Source organism: Apteryx mantelli, chromosome 10 (assembly GCF_036417845.1).
Source record: "Apteryx mantelli isolate bAptMan1 chromosome 10, bAptMan1.hap1, whole genome shotgun sequence".
Taxonomy (NCBI): Eukaryota; Metazoa; Chordata; class Aves; order Apterygiformes; family Apterygidae; genus Apteryx; species Apteryx mantelli.
In genome coordinates this window covers 15,363,774-15,390,489 of record NC_089987.1, presented here as the reverse complement: position 1 = coordinate 15,390,489, position 26,716 = coordinate 15,363,774, and the positions used below count along the sequence as shown (strand labels likewise).

At 45.0% G+C, this 26,716-nt stretch overlaps 1 protein-coding gene and 1 long non-coding RNA gene across 2 annotated transcripts in view; one reads left to right on the top strand and one right to left on the bottom strand.

Annotated features, from left to right (window-relative positions):
• Nucleotides 1–19,652, bottom strand: part of GPT2 (glutamic--pyruvic transaminase 2) — a 32,067-nt gene extending 12,415 nt beyond the window's left edge. The window contains exons 1-3 of the mRNA XM_013941090.2: nucleotides 19,387–19,652; nucleotides 6,181–6,270; nucleotides 4,438–4,546 (exon numbers count right to left, since the gene is read on the bottom strand). Coding sequence (XP_013796544.1) covers nucleotides 4,438–4,546; nucleotides 6,181–6,270; nucleotides 19,387–19,650 — 463 coding nt within the window. The 5' untranslated portion in view covers nucleotides 19,651–19,652. The remainder of the gene's footprint in view (nucleotides 1–4,437; nucleotides 4,547–6,180; nucleotides 6,271–19,386) is intronic.
• A 319-nt stretch (nucleotides 19,653–19,971) lies between these two features.
• Nucleotides 19,972–25,027, top strand: LOC106483217 (uncharacterized). The gene is made up of 3 exons (XR_001292333.2): nucleotides 19,972–20,056; nucleotides 22,745–22,972; nucleotides 23,537–25,027. It is a non-coding gene; the product is annotated as an uncharacterized lncRNA (long non-coding RNA).
• The last annotated feature ends 1,689 nt before the right edge of the window (nucleotides 25,028–26,716 follow it).

Sequence of the window (26,716 nt, the reverse complement as noted above, 5' to 3'; positions counted from 1 at the left end):
GGGTTTTTTCAAGGTGTAGGAAAAGGAAGTGGTTTGTTCACAGAACTGCAAAAATAATTCATTTGCGATTAGGCAAATATAGTAAGTATCACTGAAATACAAAAGTAAGTTACTGGATTGGTAAAAAGGATTTAAAGGCTGCTTTGCAAAATGGGACAGCAATCCCATTTTGACTATCTTCCAGTCACTCTGTTTACATTGGAGTCTACCTGAGAAGGGCAACCTACTTTAAAAGTAAACTGTTTAAGTAATGGGAACAAAGAACAGAGGTAGCATGTGTAATAGGAAGGAAAATAACTTTTTAAAAATCCATGACAAAAATAAGATTTCTATCTGCAGTATAAAAAGCATATAACACCATTTCCTCCCACAGTCTGAGAAACAAAAAAACTTAAACTGCTTCCTTCTCCCCCACAGCATTTGCCACAACCGCTTTTCAGTTACTTGTAGCAGAAACATCTAGTGTAACCCCAATATACAAGTCTCATGTGAAGTTTACAGAGCACAACTAGCAATCTTAAATAAAGTAAGATGTTAGATGCCTGTGTGCACCATTGCTGAGCATGTGCAAAAAATAAAGAGTAAAAATAAGCCTGAGACAAGGTGAGGAATGAATTCAGGCTACAAAGCCCAAGACTGATGGACAATGAAGTGACAAGTGTACATTGAGTTTAGAACACTGTTGCAAAGCTGCAGGATCTTCTTTGCTTGCTGGGTGGAGTGGAATAACTGTACCTGACTTAACTCTCAGGACTCAGTTATATGCTAGTGGTCAGCCTGATAACAGATCCGCTCTATTTCTGCAGCAGCATAATTTATAAAGACAAAGAACCTTTGTAAGTAATGCACAGTTGCATGCACAAAGTTTCCTGATGTCCTAAAAATTTACCTCCACAGGAGTAAAAGGTATATTGGGTCTATACATGGATCTTGGACTAGTGCTAAGAAGCTACTGTTAGACTAGGAGAACAAAATTAAGCTGTCATTTTGTATTGTGCTCCTTTGAGGACTAGAAAAATTCTGATAGACCTAGTCTAAATACAAAGTTTCAAACCATAGGTCTTGTAATGACTTTAGTATGGAAGTATCTTCCTCTTTGCCGATAGAGAGATTTTTACCCTTTCTTGACTTCCCCACCAAGCAGCAAGCTTCTTCCTCAGAAATACAGTAAGCAAAGATGCTATGAAAGGTAAAACTTCTAGTGTAGACAGTGTGTCAGCAGGACTTTCAGAAACCGCATTATCTGTGTCTGCTGTAAAGCACAGGATCAAGAGAGTGAAGTCACAGATACTACTGTTCAGTTCCTGGCAACCCTAAACATTTTCTTCCAGTTGCAGTGGTGAGGGCGGGAAAGGGAAAAAGAAGTGTTGTAATCACACAGTTTGCCTGGGCTCTTATTCAGGTTTATCACTAATCTCTCCCACCACCTCAAAAAAACCCTGACCCACATTTAAAAGGATTTATGACTCAGTGGGGATATAGGGAAGATCTGAATTCAATTTTCAGGTCTTTTACACTTATTTGTACTCATTTGATAATTTTCAGTAGAACCCATCAGTTTGCAGTGTAGAATGCAAATGAATACAAATTTAAACCTAATCCAAAAAGGCTGCATGTGCACAGATTGTTTTTATATATAAGAGCTACAAATTTCTCAGCTGCCTGGAAAGATATGACAGCTACCCCACAGGCAAAACAAGTGATGGCAAAAGAACCCCAGAGTATTTGAACACAGCAGAAGCTGAGGACATGTCTGAGCATTCGTATGTGGCAAGTGAATAGCAAGATACTACAAGTAGGGCTTTGCCAAAAGAATGTTTATTGGGAAGCAAGGTTATCCTAGTTTATACCCAGTGGTCAAGTCATTCATATTTACAACACAATGAATATACTTACACAGGCCAGTATAGATGTGGATGCAACATTTCAAATAGGTTGAACATATGTAATTAAGCCACTTCTATGCTGGATTGCCAAATTTGGGGGAAACAAGGTTTTATTAGAACACGGCACAGCACTTAAGGCTACATGGAGGGATCATTTTTTGACCTCTGCTTTCCCAAGAAAGCCAATTTCCCCTTCTTGACCATGCAGAGAACAGCAATAAATTAGTTGTCAAAATATCAATAAGGTGATAGAAATAACTTCCATTCAGCTGTACATCCCCCCACCTCAAATGTATCTGATGGAGTGCTATACAGAGGCTGATCTGCAGCTGAGGCCAAGAGCAGTGGCTGATTAGTGATACTGAAGACATGAGGGGTGGAGAGAAGGCGTAAACCAGTGGAACAGATGAAAAAGGTCTTCAGTGTTTGTAGTTCTCGGGAATTTAGAGGGGCAGTTGCTCTTTGGTACATATTATATCAGGAAAAAAATCATTTAGACTCCAGTCACTGACTTACAGAACTTCTATTTATCCACTGAAATTAAAAGGATGTATTCAGAATGATAATCTTGCTTGAATATTAAGACTGCTTCAGGCCTGCTTTCTCCATGCCTACTGAGCTAATGCAAATTACTTGAAATGTGTGGTCTTCTACTGAAAAGGGGATTTTGTACAGGATCAACATTTTTCTGAAATATCGTCCAAGGCTGAATTCCTTTCATTTCATTCCAGAAGCATGGGACCAAGATCAGCATTTTGAGAATGCTCATCGTGTCCCTGCAAGTAATATGAATTGGAAAAGCACTACAAAGAAAGATTGAGGCAAAATACAAGTGTATCCCCAGTAACTCTTACATGCCAACAAGTTCTGTGTTGATTAATTGTTCCAGAAGTATATAACAGGGACTGAAATGTCCTGTAGATTGCAAAACCAAACTACAGATTTCCCAGCCTTTTTTTCATATATATGTGCTGTACAGACAAATCAGATTTGTCCACAGTCTGCAATATTTTTCACAGCATCGCATATATGTTATAAATGCACCTTTAGAGATCTTCAGGTATTTATCTTTTAATAGCTTTTAGCATCTATAAATGAGGACAGTTGCTGCCAAATGGCCCTCCAAGAGGAGTTTAACATCCCATTCTCTAGCAACCTTTTGTCTGGCAGACAGATCTTTCTTAAAATCCTACAGATATCCTGCAAAGTAAACTAGAAAAGGATTTCAAAGAGCTAGAGCAACTTCTCTGTTTTGGTAACTGTATTTTTATGTTCTACCTGTAGAAACAAAATCAATGCAAAAAAAGGCAAAGACAATACATATTCTGTATTAGCCTGTGTTGCTAGGAATATTCCAAGGCTGAAAGACTGCTAATGTAACTACTATTTAGGGTTTTTTTTTTAATTAAGTTTCACAGCACCTACTCTCAAAATATGCCAATGCAAATAGGCACTGCAATCACAAAGATTAAGAGATATGTCAGTTATTCTAATATGTCCTCTGAAATGTCACTGTTAGCCTCTTTTTGTACCTGAAAGAGGGTAATTAAGTGTGCCAGATTCTTTGCCATACCCTGTGGCTGCAACACTCTCTTTAAAGTAGAAATTCTAACAGCATTTTTCAGATACAAGTGAGCAGTCCAGTTGCTGGATGATCAAGGATAAAGAAGAGAGGAGACAACTTTTATATTTCCTCTCTATTGAGTATGCAAAGCCTGTATTTATTTATGTGCATGTGTGTGCATACACTGCTGGAGAAACAGTGGTTGAAGAACCGAGTTCTTCCAAGGGTTATTTTGCCTTGGAGAAACAGGGCTTTGACATCTTCAGTTAAAACTATATCTGGACTAAAGTAAAAAGGTACCACCTTTCAGCTGTTTGCTTTTCTCTTCGCAGGGCATTATCACCTTCATACCTGGGGCAACAAAACAACATGTCTAACTGAGTTTCAGATACCCCAGTTCATAGCCTGGTAAACATATTTTGATTGATGATTTAAAATTATGATGGAGGACTATGAACTGGATCAGCTGAGATGGACATACATTGTTGGTTGTTACCATGGTTATAGAGACAGTAGACTCCTTGGCAAAGAGGGAGGGAACATCTAGAGATGATAAAATAGCGAACAGTCCCACCTGATTTAGCAGGAGACATATCTGTCGGAGTCCTGGATTAACAGATGTCATAAGAACAATAACAAAGAATAGGCTTATTTATGGAAATGTAGTACTCTGTGCCACTTATCTAATACAAAAAAGCTCAGCGTTCTGTTTATGGTTATGCCTAGATACTGTTGTGGTGAGGGCTCCATAACTGTACGATCTTCATCTTGTCCTCTTACATTCCAAGGCTCATCAAAAATTTGTACTATTAGTCACCTCTTATCAGTAGGCCACACTGTGAATCTCCCCCTATCATTTTGCCATAGGCCAGCTCCCATTTAACTTGTAACCATGTAAAACACCATTAGGAAATTTCACCGCTGCACATACTAAAGCTATTTTAGTTGATTCTATTACAAATAGGATTAACTGAAACAGATGCTTACCTAAGCTGTTTCCTCCACAGCCCTGCAAGATCCGTCTCGCTCGCTTTTTGGCATCTTCTGGAAAACTTGGGCTGTCCAGCAGGTTTGGGTATGTACACAGTGCCACTACCTAGATTGCCAAGAAAACTATGTAAATTGGCCACTGCTCAATGGTTGTTTTAAGCTGGTATTATTAATGTTAACTTTCCTTGGAAATGAAGATCATGATTCAAAAGCTAATTCAAAACAAAGATTATTGATGAACAGTTTGCAGGGGGGTTGGTTTTCTTTTCTTTTTTCTTTTCTTTTTTTAAGGGTAGTGCTTACAGAAGTGAAGAAATCTTACCAGGTTCCAAGTTCTGCTGATAAAAGCAGTTATAGAACTATTAACTATTTGTACTACAGATGGTAAAGACTGGAGTCCAAGTGAGCTATGCATAGTGCAAACACAGTAAAACACAGTTAATTATTCAGAAGAGGAACTGTCTAAACAGCTCTGCCCTCCATTCTTTCTGTATTGTTAGCCCACTTTCTTGACAAGAGATCAAGAATTAAAGTATGGAGCAGAACTGAGAAATACGATCATATTTTGAAGCCCTAGTTGCATGTTCTAATAATCCTTCCCCAAAATAACTGCTTGTTCTTACCAATTTTATGTGGTGGGAAATATTTAATTAAAAAAAAAGTGGTGATACAGAACATAGCAAAAGGAGAAACATAACCTAGCAGAAATAAGTTTATGAAGCAATATGAGACACAAAGAAAAGAATCTAGCAATCTTGCTTGAAATCAGCTTTAATTTGCTCTAACCTCTGTCTCATTTTTATGTTTGCATAGTGCAATGTAGATAGGCAGTTGTCATCTTGTGGGAAGGTGACTAAAGAATTAATCTGTGTGCACATTGGATCTGAACATTGGGTCTGAATTAATTTGTAAGAAGCTCTGGTCTTTCCAGTTTGCTAACAAAGCTTGCTGTATGGCTCAATTTTCTAATCTCATCATCTGAATTTGTATAACCCCCAGTTTGATATGGCTTCAGGTTGGCTTGAAACTCTCTTATATTCAGGATTTTACATGTGTGTGTAAGGAATGCTCAGTAACTAATGCAATATTAGTTTTAAACCTTGCTTGTTGCTTAGGAATAACACATCAAAAGGTGGATTCTGTTGCTGTCTTCCTTCTTAGAAGTTAATCTACAAATTAGCTTTCCCAGATGTGAAATGCATGAAGCTAGTAGCAGTACAACTAGCTGCACCCACCTGCATGCAGACCTTAAAGGATGCTGTCAAACTAAGAAAGGGATTTGCTTTTTTCCTTAAACACAACTGCTTTCTTTTTTGAAGTCTGCATTATTGACAATGAATGTGCTGGCTGATAATATAGGAGAAGTGCCAGGAGGAAGGATGGATGGGGAATGATCTGAAGAGCAAGGAGTAATTCTCTGAAGGAGAATTACTACAGCTAGAGAGGAGATGCAGCAAGCAAGTCATAGGAGTTCAGCTCAGAAATCAAAACTCATCATTCTTTATGAAAGAATTATTTTAAGTCTAAGTTCATCTAAGGAACCATTCATATTAATATACAAATCAAACTGAGATTATAAGGTTTTCTTGGTAATCTAATCAAAAAAAGCAAGGGCTTTTAATTAAAGCTAAGCTGGGGGAATACAAATTAGTCACAAACTACTGCAGCAAGTCAGTGTCTCTGAACACAGTGTCTTATAGATGTCATAGAACTAGAAATAATATTTTATAATATTCTTACCTGACGAAGGAAGGTGATGGGCCTCTGTCCCATTGCATGTGCATCTCCAATGTTGGCTTTAATTACTTCAGTAAAAGGTTTTTTGATTCCCTAAAAAGAGATCATTCACAATGTACTGTTCATGCTGAACTAGATGAAAAAGAATTCTTCTTTTTTGGTATCTATTAAATAGCTATTACCAAACAGTGCATAACCTCAGCACAGCTAGAATGTTCTAGTAAAGCTTAATGCATTTTTTACACAATACTGCCAGTAGATCTTAAATGCTTTCCAGAAGTCCTGCAGACTATGACACATTTTTAAATTACAGTGTTTTTTTTTTTCTTTTTTCTGCTAGCTACAAGTGAGAGATTGACTTGCCTGGAAACTACACATGTGAGGTAGATAAGGTGAAAGAAAGTCATTTTGAATTGTCAGTATTAGAGCAAGTTGTCTGATACACCTGAGAGAGGGAGGGATGGGCCAAGAAGGCAAAAAGATTTGAGGACATTTGAGAAATCCAACAACAAAAGAAACCTCAAGATTTTCAATCCTTTTTAGTTTGTTTATTCACTGCTTGCTTATTTTCTGACTAAATGCTCATTATGTTATGACCCCACTTTTACATGTACAGATCTTTTACAGAGCCTGTCATGCTGAGGTTCTGCATGGTAAACAGCAGAAGTGCTAAATAACCACCCATGAATACTTAAAAGTTTCTTAATCTCTGAAGTCTAAAGAGACAGCTGTTTTTTCTGTGAGGAACTGAATACATCATGAGAACAGAGGGGAAACAGTTGAAGAATGTTGATTAGCAATCACAGCTCTTTAAAAAGGAAAACAAAATAGGGGCAAAAGTTAAGGAACTGACAGGTAGAAAAAGAATGATTGATTTAATTAAGAAAGATTACCTGAAAGTAAAGGCCAACATTACAAGAAGAATAGATGAGCTAGGCAAGAGCAAATTTATAGCTTTTCTAAGTTATATTTAAGTGTGAGAGATTGCAGTAGAGCCTTCTAACAGTGATAGGATTTTCATGTGTACTATCACCTGAAAATGATACAAATTAGTTTTCTGTACAGAATTACATATAACAACCTGTTCTGGCTGTGCACTGAACTCACAAAGCCCCTTCCTGGCCCATGTATTTAGAGAAAATTATTTGATTTGAATATGCAATATGTGGCTGGCAAGCCTTGCCTTATTTTTGGTCTTCCATCATGGGTTATGTGTTGGACTTAAATGACAGGTCAGAACCCAGATGGGCCAAGATTACAATGATCAAAATATTAGTAGTCACCAGGGTACAAACTCCAAGGTATGCTGGGATTGGTAGGAGGTTTACAGCTGTGTAATGTGGCTGACAGATTATTCTAGATAATATGATTCAAATTCTCACTACAGATCCAGTCCAGAGTATCAGATACCTGAGAGCATTTGTTTTTTTCCTTTGAAATTAAGTAAGTATTAAGTCAAGACAATTGGACTATCTGACTCTGACTCCACAGGCCCAAAGTATTTTACATGTATTTAAATTTAGCAGAAATTGAAAAAAGTAGGTTCACTGAAAGTGACACACTGACTCCATCAAGTGATTTGCTTTCATGTTTGATGATGAAAATGAGTGCCTAAATAAGAGTTTTATTTCAACCTTAAATAAAGAATTAGGAATATGAATATCAGATATAATTACACATACCTGAGGCTGAAGTATAGCAATTTATGACTAAAGCAAACACCTAGAAATAGGTTCTCTTCAAACTATCTCAGGTCCACAGATAGCACAAAATTTTTTCACTCTGATTTACAAACACACAGGAAAAGAAAGAGACATATAGAATGAGAAGAAATTCAGTTTGGGTGAAAGAAGAAAAAATTCCCACAGAGTTTGGTTGTACTTTGTGCTGCTCATAGCAGACTGAATCTGGCTCACTAGCTTTGTACAATAAGAATATAAATTTGTAAGGGATAGGGAATGGTACTTTGTTTGCCCCAGGTTAAGATACAGTCTAAAAAGACATAGTATTTCTCAGCAATAAGCTGGAACAGAAATACCCTGTTTTAACAGATTAAAAACAAAACAAACAAACAAACAAACAAACATATAAATATACTGTATTAAACAAATTGGACACCTCAAAAGTAGTTGCTTCTTTGACTGGTGAAATGCGGAAAGGTACCCTGCATTTCCTAATGTACCTTTGGAGTTTTTATAGTGGCACAGCCTTGAACAACGGTAACAGACCTTTTTGGTGTCTGTGTCAGGTTTACTGTAAGTAATGTTGTAGCTTATACCATTAGTACCATCCAGATCTCTGCTAGTGCCAAACTCGGTGCTTATGCCATCACTGCCTTTGGTCTTCAAGTGCAAGTGTGTAATCATCATCTGCCCCATAAACCCTATACTATCTTTGCTACCAAAATAATTGCCCTAGAGAAAACACCAAAGCATACCAAACAGTTATCTTACTGTAAAATTCTGGTAGAGATGGGATAATTGGGTTTTCTGTATTGTGCACACTGTTTCCACATGCTTGCTCAAAGGTCCATACTCTTTTTGAGTAATTTGTATTTCTTGATCTCAGCTGCAACAGCTGTTGCCCTATTTTGTCTTTCAAAAGAGAGATGATTCACATAACTTGGACTTTTGGTTTCCCTGCCAATGAGTTAATATCAGCAATTATTTGGAACTCTCCTCACAACATTCACTATATCCCCTCCTAGTGAAATCCAGAGAAAAAAAAGTTAAGGCTACTGAGTTTTCTCCTCATCTTTTTCTATTTCTTGATTTCCAGGCTTTCTGTGGAAAGAAGAAACATCAAAAGTTGTTCAGATTTAATTTTGATTCCTCCAGAATAAAAAGGTCCATCTTACCATTTTAGAAAGAAGGAACAGGAAACAATAACAGGCAAGAACAAGTTAATAATAATATAATGAGTCAAAGTTTCAAAGCAAGGATATCAGAAGCTGACATCAAGAGAAGTCTAGACAGTGCCTATGAGTCTGCAAAGGAGTTCAAGGTAGAATTCTGCCCGAGTCCTTGAGACAAGGACTGGCATTAGTGGGTTTCTCCCATGGTGATGGCAGTGGTGTGCATGGCTATCCAGGGGGAGATTAATGTCAAGACTTTACGGAAGGTCTGTGAAAAGATCCGTATGAAATGAGGAAGCGTGAGGGAGTCACATCGATAACCTCAACATCAGGTTTTAGGACAGCAGGAAAAGTGCTCCATAAAGTACATTAAGGCAAGATTTATTTCACTGCAGAAGAGTAAGGAGTCTTTGACCAAGTCAGCAACATGTCTGTGCTCTGAGACCATTTAAGTCCCTGGCAAGCAAGGAAATATACAGGAGGAGCTAGGCCACTGGGATTTTTGCTTTCTCCTAATGATAGAGATGTTCCCATTCTATATATATACTTGTACATATGTGTGTGTGTATCTAGATGTATAAATAAAGAGTTAATTTGTAATTTATGTGGGGGTAGGCTTTCGAGGTGTGTTCTGGAGGCAGACTGACTGGATTGTAACTGGCCTGTGCCTGTGGCGCTCTTAAGCAGGCAGAGATCTGGGAAGGTAAAGCTTGCAGGACAGGAACCCTAATAACAAGCTCTGGAGCAGTAAGTGCCAGATTGATAGTCATGTCTACTGAAGAGCGTATGAACCACATCAAGGAGAAAAAACAACCCCCACCCCTACAAAACAACCACTCACTCCCATAGCCTTCTGCCTTCGATGGCGCCATACACTGTCTTTAACAACATGATTCATCTTGGTCTTGGGAACAAAACCAATCTTCTGCCATTCTTTTGAAATTGTTAGCAAAGGGACTAACTGTGGTAGTCATGTTTTTTTAAGCTGAAGATGTGACAGCCATCTTGCACTTTCCAATTAGGATGTAAAGCAGAAAATACAAAATTTCATTAAATATTTTTCAGTTGCTATCATCTTCTTGAGACCAAAAGGATTTTAATAGCATAAAGGATTCCTCCTAGTTTTGGAATCATCTCTTTGGAAATTTGTTCCGTTTGCAGTTACTTCTGCCATTCTCTTTTTCTCAGAGGAATTACAGTCTTTTAAGAGACCAAATGAAAGGCCTCAGAAACCTGAAGCAAGTCAGGCAAGAATATTCTAACAACTGTATCAGTGTTCTAGGCATCATACAAAGTTGGGAGGAAGTTACAGGATTTTCATATGTGAACCAGAATTCTTTGGTGTGCAGTTAATACAAATCTCTGTGTAGTTAATCAGGTTTGGAGAAGCTTCCTCATCCCCTAGACATTCCCCATTGCCTCAAGAAATCCAGCAGGTGAGGAGCTGAGAGCAGTGTGAAATGATGAGCCGTCTCTCAGGGAGTGGGTCACCGCGCAAGAAGTGTTGGGAGAATTGTTTGATCAAGGAAGCGATATGATGCCAGAATGTACAATATCCCAAACAGAGAAGTAACATGAAGGCAATGTACTGCCAGCAGCTGATTCAGCTCTTAGGAGTTTTAGATGGCCTGCAGGTTTCCCTTGATAATGGTGGCATCTAATAAAGATGAGAAGTTGCAAGGTAACACTGTGGCCAGAAAGGACAAAGAAGTGCACAAGCTGAAATAGAGCTGTATTTGCTAAAGTCTTCAGCAAATTTCAAAGAAAAATCCTCAGTTTGTAGACAGGCTTGTGTTATTTGGATTTGGGAATGGTGATAGGTAGAGAATTGAAAGGGGTTCCCTTGAGGAGGCCATGAAAATGCAAGGTGCTTTTAAACCCAGAAGAGCAACACAGTATTTCAGCTGTTTCTGAATTTCAGCATTTGCCCACTCGTGGCTGTCTCCCATTGTTTCCTTTTCATTGCCATTTCCTTGTGCCTCCTCTCCAGGCTTATCAGGCTTTAACATCACACTCTGAAACACTTTCCGTAGCATAAGCCAGGCCTGTTTTTGCCACGACTTGCACAAACAAGCTATATAATAAGACAGCTGGCAAAAACAAACATTTCAGCATAGTTGAGATACATGCTGTAGTAGCCAGGTTGATTGCTTGCTTCCCCCCCCCCCACCACGCTAAAAGCCCAAGAAAACACTTCCCGGAGGCCCTTAACTAATAGGGACATGAAGGCCCGAATTAGCATTCCAATCTTTTTATTAAACTAGCTCACAGCAGAAAAATCAACCTGACCTGCCTACCACAGAATAAGGCTTTGAGTTTGTGTTATGCACGTGTAATTCAAGCCGACAAGAACTGTTGCTGAGAGGAAGGAGAGGACAAATTCTGAATTTTGACTTGAAATGGCAGTGATGCCTCTCATGCTCCCTAGTACTGGATGAGAAAATCCGTGGGGCTGATCGTTAATTGGTAGATCTCATTCAGGGATTACAAAACAGGAGCTGTCCTCAAGTTACTTCTGCCTTCTTATACACTGTTCAAAGTACATTTCCCTTCAGAAATATGCCTATATGAATAAAAACCTACATTTTAATATGACTGTAAATGACAATTAAAGTAATGAGGAGATTACATGTTAGGACCCTCTCAGTTTGAAGACCTATTGGAAAATGGCTGTTTTGGAGTAGATTTCGCTGCTATGTTCAAAAAGAAAAGATCAAATAATTGGATCTTGCGGATTGTGTGCTTCTGAACATATGATTTTGGTAATCATATTCTTAAGACTGATTTTTTTTCATCTTCATCTGCAGTAGTTTTCACCCAGTTAGAAAACATGGTTTTTACTAGAGATTATGCAACATGTGCAGGCAATTGAGGAACAACCATTCTGTCTTAATGAGGTCAAAAGGTCTTGCCTGGAAGATACTTTCTAACTATGCACTCGGTCACGTATTCAAAGCAGAAAATTATAGGATGGCAAATTAGGCTTAACATCTTTCATTACTGGGTGTACCAGTCAATCATGTGTCTTTTTTTTTTGGCATATCAAGTTATATTTCTGCATGTCATTGTCTAAATTGTGTTATATCTTTCCACAACTTGGAGGGACACAGTCAACTCACATTTACAATTAAGTTTGGATTCTAAGTCAGAAATCTTACTATTCAATTTAAAAGCCTGAAGAATTAGTAAACAACCTATACTATCTTTTAACCCAAATACTCTGGCAGAGGAAGCCTGAAATTATTGATATTTAAATAAAAGGGATTTTGGTAGTTTTATTATCTAAACAGAGAAATGTAGGGAGTGAACCAGTGACATGAAGAATAAACTGGATTTAGAGTCAGTTGCGTCAATGTAACACGAATTAAGAAATTCATTTGTGTACGTTATGTGATTTTGGAGTTCTCACTTCACTATTCTTATAGTGGGACAGAGGCCTCAACCCAAACATAAATTTCTACATACTACACATACCACCTTTCTGAGGTTTTACGGTTCAGAGATCAGTTTAATTCTTTGCCCACCGGCAGAGAATACTACTTGTTTATCAACAGTAGTAGCTGTGCATGATGTGGGCATGCACTTACTAGAACATAAATATTTCCACTGAACCAGTGAACAGACATTGAAGGTTAACAGCTTCTAGTCACTACAAAATACAGTTCACCACCTCAGTGGTAAATTATTGTAATGCATCACTTATCTCTGCATCAGTCAGGCCCATTCCTGAAGTTTTATTGCTGATTTTGCCAAGTGGCAGTTCTGGGACTGAAGAAAGGGACAAAGAGTAGTTACAAGTTGAATATATTCCCTTATTTAAATAAATCAATGATTCTTTTTCAGCTTACTGGCATTTTAACAATAGGTAGACTTGGAGTTTGTTTCATAGTTAGTGAGCAAAAAAAAAATTAACTTGGGGAGAGGAAGAAGGAAAAATAAGAAAAAACAAAAAAGAAATACATGCTGAATTTTAAAAAATTGTGGCTAAAAAGTTTGCATTGAAAACAATCAAAATATCACTGGTGTCACACAACTGAATAGCAGCATGTTTAGTGTAAAAATGTCAATCCTTTGTTCTAAAGAGACCTCAGCATTTCAGGAATTTGATTAAGACATTAAGGTATAGACAGATAAATAGCAGTTATTCTGATGAAATAATAATAAAAAAAAGTAGAGAAGTGAAAGCCCTTTTGATTGTCTGGAAGTCAGTTGAGTTAACCCCAAATTACATGGAACAGGGACCCCATTAGTTATGCAAATGAAAAACAGGCACAGGAGATGAGTAGACAACCACTTTATTGTAAAAGGGAGTCAGACTGCAGTGGCTGCTCAGATAAAAAGGACTGCAATGTCCAGAAACTGGATATAGCCCTTAAAAGCAAATAGTTCCAGACCCACTGGTAGAAGACAATATCCACCTATCCTGATCTGAAGGAACTTTCTGCATATTACCAATGCATCTCTGCATACCAGCCATTTGCCTCCTTCTGCCCTACAGTTCTGTTTCAGTAACTTGAATGTTTTGAACAGAAAATTAATGTTGCAGTGACTTACACTAAGCCAATTACACTTTCCAATGTTACATCAGTTGACTTGTGGATACTAAATGCTGTTTAATATGCAGACGCTTTGCAAGCATTTAGAAGCCAACCTGACTTAACATAGAATGACTTGTGTAAAACCTAAGTAGGCAAGAGGGAAAACAGGAGAGTGTAAGTGGAGAAGATTTCAGAGTGAGAGGTAGGAAGGGACTTTCCACAACAAGGTCAGGTTAGAATTAGCATGATGGCAAAGTAACAAATTTGGTATGTGTGCTACCTAGGTAAAGATAAACATAGATTGTTATTACTGAGTAAGTAAAGAGAAGGGCTCTATCCAGAGATGACATTAGTCTTCCATAGAATTCATTTTCAGGCTGAAATTTCTAGTCTGAAATTTAATTAAAGTCAATACTTAATAGGTTGGCCATCTGTTAGCAAGTCTCAAAAACAAGTGATAGAAAAAAAGACTTTATTTGCTTGAGTTCTATTGAGCTTATAAGCATTAGATTGTAAGAAGAACTTATGTTTTCCTTATACTTTTCTTGTATTTACTACAGTAAACAGTAAAAGTATTAAATATTGTTTTTTAAAAATTCTTTTCATTTTAGGAAGACTATGAAGGACTGAGCATGAACAGTCAATTATACAAGTATTTGTTCAATAATTTTTATGTAATTTTTATTAAAATATGCTTGTGCTCTAGCTTGCTTCAAAGGTTTCCAGAAACATCAAGGAAATGGCTGAAAGAAAGAGTTGATTCTTTCTCCCTGTGTCACATTAGTAAGCCAGAATCTGCAGATTATTACCATTAGGAAAGTGCAACAGAAATCAGTTTATTACTTTTGAAGCATGATGCTATTTCACAATTATCAAGAAACCATCTAGAGAAGTGAGATGTAGACATGGCTTGTCCCTCTTTCAAAGTACAGCGCTTCCAGCCCTCCTAAAATTCAAAACTAGCACAAGAACCATATGCAATATTGTTTGACTCTCATAGTGAGAAATAACAGTATGGATCCTCACAGAAGACAGTTCTGACACCCATCTTTCTTCTGTAGGCCACAGTGCCCAAGTGGACTGTATCTCCTGCAGCGCGTAGCTGGAAGTACGGCCTGCATACGGGAGGTGAGTCAATGGTGTCGTAACTGTATTGTTTCTGAGGCATCATACTGTTATTTCCAGCTCAGTTTCTTGTTTTCCAGTTAAAAGCCTTGAGTTGTCAGTTCTTCTCTGTCCCCAGGCAGAAACTCTGTTAGCTTTTACTCAAATAAGTAATTTTGCATAAAAATTTTCAGCTGGCAACACTTAATGTAGATCAAAACCTTGATTTTTCAACTAGATGAATACAAGCCATGGGCCAGCAAAACTTAGGAAGGCCGAGTACAGCATGCCCCATCTGCACCCCTGAGCAACCCACCTTTTTCCGCTTTAATAGAGAATTCTAAGTTGTCACTTACATCGGCCTAATCCTGGGCATATTGAATAACAGATTGAAATTAATGCCTTGTTTTTATTTACTTTTTAAAGAACTATCCTCTAAATTACTCAGTCAGAGACTTCTGAAGTAACATTTTAGTCCTTATTTCTATGTGCATTGTGGAGTTACAGCTCCTATTGGAATCATTTACAGTTAACATGCAAAAGAAGTAAATGCCAGAAAAAATGGCAGAGGAACTGCTATTCAGAAAGTGAGACAGCAGAACAAAACTCAGACACATGGCAAAAGCTTAAACTGTGCAGACTGCTTCAGGTGGCTATTTTATAGCCTGCATACCAAGCTATATGCAGTTACACAAGTATGAAGTGTAACTAAATTGAACCAAGTTTAAACAGGGAGGGCCTCTACTGCCTCTGATGAGACAATGTCTGCGCTTATTTGCTGTTAGTTTGCATAGAAACAAATGACCCAGGGGCATCTTTGCAGAGGGAGAATTGCCTCGCCTCTGTCACCTCCTGCTACCACCAGCCAGCGCAAGGCTTCCCTGTCCTGCCCCAGGGGCCAAGGTTAGGGCTTGGGCAAGGGTCCTTCCCCATCCCCCAGTGCTGAGGGCTTGGCAGGGTCCTTCCCCATCCCCCAGAGCTGAGGGCTTGGGCAAGGGTCCTTCCCCATCCCCCAGAGCTGAGGGCTTGGCAGGGTCCTTCCCCATCCCCCAGAGCTGAGGGCTTGGGCAAGGGTCCTTCCCCATCCCCCAGCGCTGAGGGCTTGGGCAAGGGTCCTTCCCCATCCCCCAGCGCTGAGGGCTTGGGCAAGGGTCCTTCCCCATCCCCCAGAGCTGAGGGCTTGGCAGGGTCCTTCCCCATCCCCCAGCGCTGAGGGCTTGGGCAAGGGTCCTTCCCCATCCCCCAGTGCTGAGGGCTTGGCAGGGTCCTTCCCCATCCCCCAGCGCTGAGGGCTTGGGCAAGGGTCCTTCCCCATCCCCCAGCGCTGAGGGCTTGGGCAAGGGTCCTTCCCCATCCCCCAGCGCTGAGGGCTTGGGCAAGGGTCCTTCCCCATCCCCCAGAGCTGAGGGCTTGGCAGGGTCCTTCCCCATCCCCCAGCGCTGAGGGCTTGGGCAAGGGTCCTTCCCCATCCCCCAGTGCTGAGGGCTTGGCAGGGTCCTTCCCCATCCCCCAGCGCTGAGGGCTTGGGCAAGGGTCCTTCCCCATCCCCCAGAGCTGAGGGCTTGGGCAAGGGTCCTTCCCCATCCCCCAGCGCTGAGGGCTTGGGCAAGGGTCCTTCCCCATCCCCCAGTGCTGAGGGCTTGGCAGGGTCCTTCCCCATCCCCCAGCGCTGAGGGCTTGGGCAAGGGTCCTTCCCCATCCCCCAGAGCTGAGGGCTTGGGCAAGGGTCCTTCCCCATCCCCCAGCGCTGAGGGCTTGGGCAAGGGTCCTTCCCCATCCCCCAGAGCTGAGGGCTTGGGCAAGGGTCCTTCCCCATCCCCCAGCGCTGAGGGCTTGGGCAAGGGTCCTTCCCCATCCCCCAGCGCTGAGGGCTTGGGCAAGGGTCCTTCCCCATCCCCCAGCGCTGAGGGCTTGGGCAAGGGTCCTTCCCCATCCCCCAGCGCTGAGGGCTTGGGCAAGGGTCCTTCCCCATCCCCCAGAGCCGAGCTGTTGCTGGGCAGCCCCTTTCCTGTCAGCAAAGAGTAATCATGGATCTCGAGGTGTCATGGGTCATCACCCCTCTTTGACAACCGCTTCAGCCTTTTCTCCTTATCTGTCAGTGTTAATTCTGCCGGCAGTGGTAATTCAGCTCTCGCTCTCTGAGCTAAGGTTTAGAGGGATGAAAAAAGTTGCTGTCCAGTTTTGGTTAAAAGTAAGCAAAAAAGTGTCATTGACCTACTGTATAGAAGTCATATTTAGACCAAAAAGTAGACATTTAGATAACATAACTTTTAAGTTACAAGGTATGGGTCTCAGATCCTAAATACTACTCAGAGCTGTATCCTTTACTGGGCAGTCTAGTTAAAAAATAGAAGGAATAATTTTATTTTTCACAGAGCAGCATAGAGGAATGAACAACTTCAGTGGTGCAGCAAGAAAATAAAGTGTTTCAGCTGCTTCCTTAAGTTGCTTATAGCGTTCTCTGCAGATCCATGTACTCAACTTTCTCAGTAACAACCTCCTCCTTCCCTGCCAACAGATACTTATTTTTGTTTGCTTCAGTCATCCTAGCCCGAGCTGGGATAGTCATGTGTCTGAGTGCTGGTAGCCATTGATCATACTCCATGAGGCTGTTTCAAGAAAGAAGCTTTTTAAATGGGAAGTGCCACATAAGCAGACACAAAATTGCTGTAACAATATTTCAACAAAGCAACTGGCAGTGACTTTCTCCTGTATTTTTTAAGAAGTGCACAGAAGATTATTGTTGCTGCCAGTGACTCAGCGTGTAAGTGAAGGAAGCCTGGGAGTTGGGAGGAGTCAGGAAAGATCATGTTCTGTTTGTTTTGCCAAGCGGTATCTCCTACCATTGATGTTGACGTGAAAACAAACATACTCCGTGAGGACGCTGCAAGATTTTATATTCTGTTCCTGGTAAATTCACCTATTAGAGAATCTAGTTGCCTGATAAGGTGATGACACCTTTATAAACAGGTTCCAAGGCAAAATTCAAAGCAAATGGTTTGAAATGAGACCTCCATCACCACTCTGAAAGTTTTAAGTGTAGTTCTGTAAAGAAGCACTTTTTAATAATTATGGAGTCAGATGTAAGTAATTGAGGCATAATACACAGTGAGCTGAAAACATACTTCACCTTTGAAAATAGGGGAACCAGGTAGCACAAAGAGTGAAAAAAAAACCTCTTTAGCATTACTATGGCACTTTTTTTTATTCAAAGCACTTTGCACATATCGCCTAATCAAATTTGCCTTGTGATATCTATGATTACATATTAGCGAGACTTTCAGAAGCAGTGGAGGCAGGGAACAATATTTGAAATCATAAATAATTATGCCAGATGCTTTATTAAAAAGAAAACTAAATAAATAAGCCAGTCCTCATGCTTACCAGGGAAGCTGGGATGTAAAAACAGTACCGGCAAGGAAACATGCCAGAATTGCCAAGTTTTTTCTTTTTCAATATTAAGTTTTACATATAAGGAATAAGGGGAAAATATGAACGACAAAAATGTAAGCACTGACTGTTTTTTGTGCTGTATCTATTATATTTTGGCCCAGACCCCTGAGGAGTCTGTTGGATCCGGCCTTACAGCCTGATCCCCGCATGCTAGCCCCCGAAACCTGGGGTCGGCGTTACCGAGGGTCGGTGCTCCTGTTCCCAGAGCTCCTCCTCGAGCACCTGGACTCGAGCAGGCAAAGGCATGAGGAGCAGCTCAGTGCCAGCGGCCTCGCTAGAAGCGTCAGCGCAGCCGGCTTTCGAGAAGGGCGAGGCGGCAAGGCGGCCGAGGAGCCCGCAGGGCCGCGGCGGGCAGCCGGCGGCGCAGCGGTTTTGCAGGGGCCCCCCGCCGCCCGCCGCCCGCCGAGGCAGCGTCGCGGCCGCCACCGCCAGCGCGTGGAGCGCCCCGTCGGAGGGCGGCGGCTGCTCGCTCGCCCCCCCGTACGCACAGCGCCCGCGGGCCGCAGCGAAGGGTCCAGCGGCGGCGGCGGCGCGGTGCCGCTCGGCGGGGGCCGTGCACTGCTCGCCCTCGCGAGCAGTGGCCCAAGAGGCGACCTGCGGCCCGCGGGCGCTTCTCTTTGTTTCGCGCCTCTCCCGCCTCCCCCTCGAAGGGGCGCGAGGGCCGCGGTGCCCGCGGCGCGGAGGGGCCGGCGGCTCCCCGCAGCAGCCAAGTTTTCGACTTGTCCCCGGGCATTTCGGCGGCGCCCCCCGGTCTCCCGCGGTCGCGCCTCGCCCCGAGCGGGGCAGCGGGAGGACGGGACGGGCGCCCCCCCTCCAACCCCGGCGCCCGTCGGCGCCGCCGCCCGCCCCGTCGGCCCGCGGCCCGCGACGGCCGGCGCCCCGCCGAGCCCCCCCGGCGCCCCAATCAGGAGCGGCGGCGGCGGCGGAGGAGTGCCCGGGGGCAGGGCCAGCGCGCCGCGGCGGCGGCGGCGGCGGCGGCGGCGCAGCCCGCAGCCCTGCCCGCAGCGCAGCCAGGAGCCCGGAGCCCGGAGCCCCGCCCGGAGCCCTGCCAGGAGCCCGGAGCCCGGAGCCCTGCCAGGAGCCCGGCCCGCAGCCCTGCAAGGAGCCCTGAGCCCTGCCAGGAGCCCGGAGCCCTGCCGGGAGCCCGGAGCCCTGCCCGGAGCCCAGCCCGGAGCCCGCAGCCTGGCCCAGAGCCCTGCGCGGGGCCCGGAGCCCTGCGCGGGGCCCGGAGCCCTGCGCGGCCCCCCGCCCCTGCCTCACCTTCCGCAGCTCCTTCTCGATCTCCCCGGCCTTGAGGACGATGGGGCCCCGCACTGCATATTCCACCGCCTTCACTTGCGGGTTCATGGACTCCAGCGTCAGGATCTTCTCCCTGCTCGCCTTCTCGCTGATCTTCACCGCAGAGGCCTTGGCAGCGCTGCTCCAGCGCGCCGTGCCCTCCCTCCTTGCGCTCCGGCAGCCCCCCGGCCCTTTGCAGCCCAGGCTCGCCGCAGTTTGCTTGGCAACCAGCACAAATCGATGCATGGTCTGTCCAGTTAGCTCCCAAAGATGAATGATGCGAATGCCGAGGGCTTGTGTACTTGCTAATCAAAAGCGGGAGCTAGCAAAACGTACACGAGCGAGGAGGAGATGCGGTCAAAAGAAATGCTGAAGAGCACGCACAGTTACACGGACATGCTCGATCCTCCCATGTCCAGACCCTGCAAACTTAATTGCAACGGATACAACTGATGTTGCAGTGCTGCGGTGCCACCAGATGAGCAACAAATCCCACCATTGCGTCAGACGAGCGCTGCAGACCCCTGTCCTCGGCAGAAGCGCCTGTGCTGGTGCTCCGGAAGAGTCCCGGGTGAAACCATCCTCCGAAGCCGGAGCCGGAGCCGGCGGCCGGCCCCTGCCAGGCGCTACCCCAGCCCCGAGGCAGGCGGAGGTGCGGGTTGCACCAGCGGGCGCGGGCGTCGCGGTCGCGCTGCCTGGCGGGTTTTGTAGTTCCTGCAGCCCCGGGCCGCGCCTGCCCACAGCATCAGGTGATGGGCAGGGAACTACGGCGCCCACAGCCCTCCCCGCGCCGCTGCCGCTGCCGCTGCCGCTGCCGCTGCCGCTGCCGCTGCCGCTGCCGCTGCCGCTGCCGCGGGGCGGGGGGAAGCCAGGTGCAGCTTCCTCGGGGAGAGGCAGAGCCGGCTGCTCGGGGGCCGCGCGGCTGCGAGCCCCGGAGCGGGGCCGCGCGGAGCCGCCGCCTGCAGCCGCGGGGGCGGAGGGGGCCGGCGCGCTTCGCCCTGCAGCCGCCCGCCGCCCGCCGAGAAAGCTCCTTTGTGTGGAGCTGTTTCCCTGCTCTGCTGCTTGAGAAGCGCCCTGCTGCCCCGCTGCCTCCCCCTGCCCGGCTGGCACAACAGCCTCGGGCTGCCGCGCCGCGCCGCACGGAGGGGCACCTGCTGCTGCCTGCGGCGGGGCAGGGATGGGGGCCCGGGGCAGGGATGGGGGTCTGGGGCAAGGATGAGGGTCTGGGGCAGGGATGGGGGTCTGGGGCAGGGATGGGGGTCTGGGGCAGGGATGAGGGTCTGGGGCAGGGATGGGGGTCTGGGGCAGGGATGAGGGTCTGGGGCAGGGATGGGGGTCTGGGGCAGGGATGGGGGTCTGGGGCAGGGATGGGGGTCTGGGGCAGGGAGGAGGGTCTGGGGCAGGGATGGGGGTCTGGGGCAGGGATGGGGGTCTGGGGCAGGGAGGAGGGTCTGGGGCAGGGATGGGGGTCTGGGGCAGGGATGGGGGTCTGGGGCAGGGAGGAGGGTCTGGGGCAGGGATGTGAGTCTGGGGCAGGGATGAGGGTCTGGGGCAGGGAGGAGGGTCTGCAGCACAGATGTGAGTCTGGGGCAAGGATGAGGGTCTGGGGCAGGGATGAGGGTCTGGGGCAGGGATGAGGGTCTGCAGCACAGATGTGGGTCCGGGGCAAGGATGAGGGTCCGGGGCAGGGATGAGGGTCTGGGGCAGGGAGGAGGGTCTGGGGCAGGGATGAGGGTCTGCAGCACAGATGTGGGTCTGGGGCAGGGATGAGGGTCTGGGGCAGGGAGGAGGGTCTGGGGCAGGGAGGAGGGTCTGCAGCACAGATGTGGGTCTGGGGCAAGGATGAGGGTCTGGGGCAGGGATGAGGGTCTGGGGCAAGGATGAGTGTCTGGGGCAGGGAGGAGGGTCTGGGGCAGGGAGGAGGGTCTGGGGCAGGGATGAGGGTCTGCAGCACAGATGTGGGTCTGGGGCAGGGATGTGAGTCTGGGGCAGGGATGAGGGTCTGGGGCAGGGAGGAGGATCTGGGGCAGGGATGAGGGTCTGGGGCAGGGATGAGGGTCTGGGGCAGGGATGGGGGTCTGGGGCAGGGATGAGGATCTGGGGCAGGGATGGGGGTCTGGGGCAGGGATGGGGGTCTGGGGCAGGGATGAGGGTCTGGGGCAGGGATGAGGGTCTGGGGCAAGGATGAGTGTCTGGGGCAGGGAGGAGGGTCTGGGGCAGGGAGGAGGGTCTGGGGCAGGGATGAGGGTCTGCAGCACAGATGTGGGTCTGGGGCAGGGATGTGAGTCTGGGGCAGGGATGAGGGTCTGGGGCAGGGAGGAGGGTCTGCAGCACAGATGTGGGTCTGGGGCAGGGATGTGAGTCTGGGGCAGGGATGAGGGTCTGGGGCAGGGATGGGGGTCTGGGGCAGGGATGGGGGTCTGGGGCAGGGATGAGGGTTTGGGGCAGGGATGAGGGTCTGGGACAGGGATGGGGGCCCGGGGCAGGGATGGGGGTCTGGGGCAAGGATGAGGGTCTGGGGCAGGGATGAGGGTCTGGGGCAGGGATGAGGGTCTGGGGCAAGGATGAGGGTCTGGGGCAGGGATGAGGGTCTGGGGCAGGGATGGGGGTCTGGGGCAGGTATGAGGGTCCGGGGCAGGGATGAGGGTCTGGGACAGGGATGGGGGCCCGGGGCAGGGATGGGGGTCTGGGGCAAGGATGAGGGTCTGGGGCAGGGATGAGGGTCTGGGGCAGGGATGGGGGTCTGGGGCAAGGATGAGGGTCTGGGGCAGGGATGAGGGTCCGGGGCAGGGATGAGGGTCTGGGGCAGGGATGAGGGTCTGGGGCAGGGATGGGGGTCTGGGGCAGGGATGAGGGTTTGGGACAGGGATGGGGGCCCGGGGCAGGGATGAGGGTTTGGGGCAGGGATGGGGGTCTGGGGCAGGGATGAGGGTTTGGGGCAGGGATGAGGGTCTGGGACAGGGATGGGGGCCCGGGGCAGGGATGGGGGTCTGGGGCAAGGATGAGGGTCTGGGGCAGGGATGAGGGTCCGGGGCAGGGATGGGGGCCCGGGGCAGGGATGAGGGTTTGGGGCAGGGATGAGGGTCTGGGACAGGGATGGGGGCCCGGGGCAGGGATGGGGGTCTGGGGCAAGGATGAGGGTCTGGGACAGGGAGGAGGGTCTGCAGCAGGTGTGGGTCTGGGGCCAGGCTGAAGGCCAGCAGCCTCCTCTCCCGTGCTGCCACCTGCCAGGCGAGCACGGCCTCCCGAGCCTTTCCTCCCACACACAGATAGGTTCCCCCCCCAGTTTCCTCATTGTTTCTAGATGATGAAAATGTCTTTTCTATCTCTCGGGTTTCAGTTCTGCTTTCCTAGCGAATGACTGGAGATCTGCCATCAAACACAATAGCAGCAGGCTTCAGGGGCCGTGAGGTGCGGGCTCCCGCCTTGCTGCGGCCGCGGGGAAGGAGAAGGCCTGTTGCCTCTGCCCTGGGTGCACAGAAGAAGAGGCTCCTTGTTCCTGCTCGGGGTGCGGAATAAGGAGTCGTTCACTCAGGAATATTCCTGTGACCTGATGTTACCTCCCGGGGTAGGAGCCTGCCCTGTAACCGGGCTCGCTCCTGCATTATTATTGTAGAACCCTCTTTACTTTCTCCACTCGCTAGAGAGGAAATTTAGGAAATCAGGTTCCTATTTTAGGCACCTAAATTACATGGTTCAAGACTTGGGATCTGTTTTGTGTGTTTTGGTATCTTTCGTTGGCTGCTGAAGAGAAAGCGAGATGCCTTTTGCTGAGTTTCTTTCTGTTTTCTCCCATATGATTCTATCTTGGCTCCTTTTCTGTCTTTACTATTTCTTCTACCCAGCTTCTGCTTGCTATAGTGTTATTTTGGTACCATAATTAATTAGTTCCAGTCCTCATGCTATTTCAAGTGCAGTATTTTAGCTCTAGTTCTGTGCTAATTGAAAAATAATTGCTATTCTAGAATTGGAGTCATTTCTAGATGTAGTTAATGAAGTAACAGAAATGTGATGCTTTTTATGCTGAAGGGCTGTCTTAAGATGGTGGAGAAAACTAATTTTAGTCAGGAATTTCAGTTTCTAAGATTTAGTAATTTTACTGATAGAAAGCTTTTTCTTGCTTGCTTCTCAGCTTGTCAAGGCTAATGAGCAGAGTGCGTCTGGCCCTGCTTACCCGCCTCAGAAACGTGTCCCCCAAAACGACACAGTGGAGCACTATATCCTGCAAATGCAAGTTCCAAGAAGGACATTTTTATTTGCAGCTTCAGTAACTCATGTTTCAGGACAGTGCAGTCTGCATCTCCTTCAGATGAGATTTTTTTTGATGTTTAAGTACTTTAAACCTTTTTAACTTCTGAAATGTTCAGTTTTGGAGCCTGTACATTTTGACAGCATTATTTTAAAATTAGCGGTTGTGTATCTGGAAAGCTGAATGTTGTCTTGAATCTTGCTTTTTGACTGATAATTCACATGTGTCATGGTGCTTTTTTTCCCCCTCAGATTTGATAAAATGTACTTCAGAAGAGAAGATTTGAAACTGTGCTAAGACTTGTCAAGGTCAAATTTACCACAGAAAAGCAAAACTGATTTTGCAATAATCTTTAATCAGGTCACCTGAAATGTTAAACTTACTTTTATTTCTAATAGTAATCCTTGAAAAAATGATGCTTAGATTCTGTATATATAACTAGACTTGTAAGACATTTAGATTTGACTGTGCGTGTTTCAGGGTTCATTAGAGATCAGTGTTGAATTGCTACCTAATCCATTAAAAATCAAAGTCCAAGGGATTTGGAACCACTAATTTTGCTAGGGGAAGAACAAAATTTAACCTTTGCTCTTGGTGCACACATTACCATTTCTGCCTCCAGTCCGCCCCCCAGAAACAGCTGGTGTAGCAGAAAGTTTCCGGTCAGCGCTGCCACCGTATCTCTCTGGGTGACCCCTGCGGAAGGGAGGGTGCAGGCTCCGCTTCGGCCTCTGGCCGACCGGCCAAGCGGGACCTCGGGCCTCGTCTGCAGCTTCCCCAGTGCTGCTTGTTAGTGCATCACATAGCGCTGCAGCACTGGACTAAGTCTGGAAATGCATGTCACACAAGCCAAAGCATATGTTTATCGTAAAACATTTGCATGAATGTATGCAGACTTGAAATTCAATAGTCTGCTTAATTTCCCAAGTTTAGAAACTTTTATTTACACATAGTAAATAAATAAGGAAAAAGGGCCTTTTCATGTTCAATGTAATGTGAAGTGTTGTTTATGTTAGAGAAAAAGTATGGGTTGATTTCATTATGATAAACGTATCTTGAAATGTTATTTTAATACAGATACTTCCAGGAAAGGCAACAGTGTATAATGAACTTGCAATGTTGAAATGAAATTGTGCCTCTCTTCTTGTCTTTCCAAGTTCCCAGGAAGACTCCCACTGACTTCTGTAGGGTCAGGATTGCAGTGGCACTGTGGTTTTGTGCGTGCTGCTCAGACTTACGGTGGCTTAGCATATCTACCTACAACATGAGGAAAAGAAAACCTACCTCATGAGCAAAAGTGCTGTGAAGTTAGATAATGCATGTTTGTAAAATGTTGTGCAATGACATTAAGTATAAAGTATCTTTTTGCATTTACTTGTAGAAATCTTCCTTTCTCTCTCTCCCCTGCCCCCGGAGCTGAACTGCAGACAGCATGCGTAATTACAAGCTCATGACATGCCCTTCACAAATGACTTTGGCTTTTGCAAGTTGCCTGTGGTGGTCAACCGGTATGATCAACAGACAGTTGTGTCCTATGCTCGTGTTCGTAGAAACACAAGTGTCAGCGGCCAAAGAAGGTGGCAAGTACTGCTTCCCAAGTGTTGTTTTCCTTTGATCCCCATGTTCCATTCCATTTTTATTTGTAAAGAGAGGTTGGTTTTCTTGCACTCATAAGAAAATAAAACAATGAATTTCGTGTTGACAGGGAGGATTTGGAGATACAGAACAGCAAATGCATAAATGCATAGAAAGCTAGATAGAGGGCTGTAGAAAAAAGCCATGATAAACAGACTAGTGGCTGCTGTCACATGTTTCCATTATGACATTTTCCTTCAGCAAACTGTTTATCACGAATAGCTGCATGGTTCAGACCACATAATAATGGTGAGTGGTAACTAAACATTAATTTTTTTATGCTGTTCCATTTAAATAAATGCACTGGCTAGAAAATTACTCTTAATATCTTGCAAACGATAAAGCACAGTTAAATATATTTAAATAATAAAATCCCATTTAAATGGAATTGGACTTTGCTGAGGCATTAAGTATATGGAATCCATGGAACCCATGGAACCCACATTACAGAAAGTATGTTCTTTTTGGGCAAAAAGAGCAAACTGTTTCTGTATTCTATGTTGAATAGTCATGGAGGATGATTGTTTCCTGTGGAGTACTGCTGATGATAGTTCAGAATATAATGAGCATTTCTGGAGAAATTACCATCCCTACTATTCTTCAAACTGAAAAAAACATAAACCTTTAAGATGTGGCTCAAAGCTCAATGCAGTCAGCGGAAAAAGTGCCAGTTCAGTGACTTCATATCTTAATGTTTACCAACTCTCATTCTTTCATGATAAGCAAAAAAAAAAAACAACCCAAAACCAAAGCCAAAATGAAACACAGAAAATAGTTTATCAAATTTTCTTCATAAGAATGAATTGAAAAGGTGCTCTATGAAAATAATATAACTTCATTTGCAAAGTATATTTCATACACACTGCATTTAAAATAAATCTGCTTAGAAGATTTTCAGTGAAAAATAATGATTTTGTTGAAAGTGAACTGTTCCGAAAAGCCTGTAAATTTCCATGGCCTGGGAAAGGCCTGGTGGGTGAGAAAAAAAATTGGAAACCTTTTATATGGAATGATAGCTGCTACTGGCGTTAAATCAATCTTAGTATTAATATTTTAATAAAAGCTTCTTTTAAAAAATCATCTGGAGCTGGCTTGCTTCACAAAGCAAATAAATCTTTATTAAGAAACACTATTGCCATGTTGTCATGGGCCATAGGACTCATTTTGTATCTTGTGGTCCAGTTTGATTAGGGAGGGATCTTCCCATCAGCCCTGGGGCTTTTCAGAGACATAAAACTCAGTGCTATAAAATATACGGACAAGGTATATGGACACATTTGCTTTAAGAATCAAGTAAAATCAAGCGGTGGAGTGGAAAAGTCCAATAATCTTTTTCCCTTGCTAATGTATACTACTAATATAGCAAAATATTAAAATACCAGGAGCTAGAAATTAAAATGTTTCCTTTCTCATTACAAAGGGAAACAC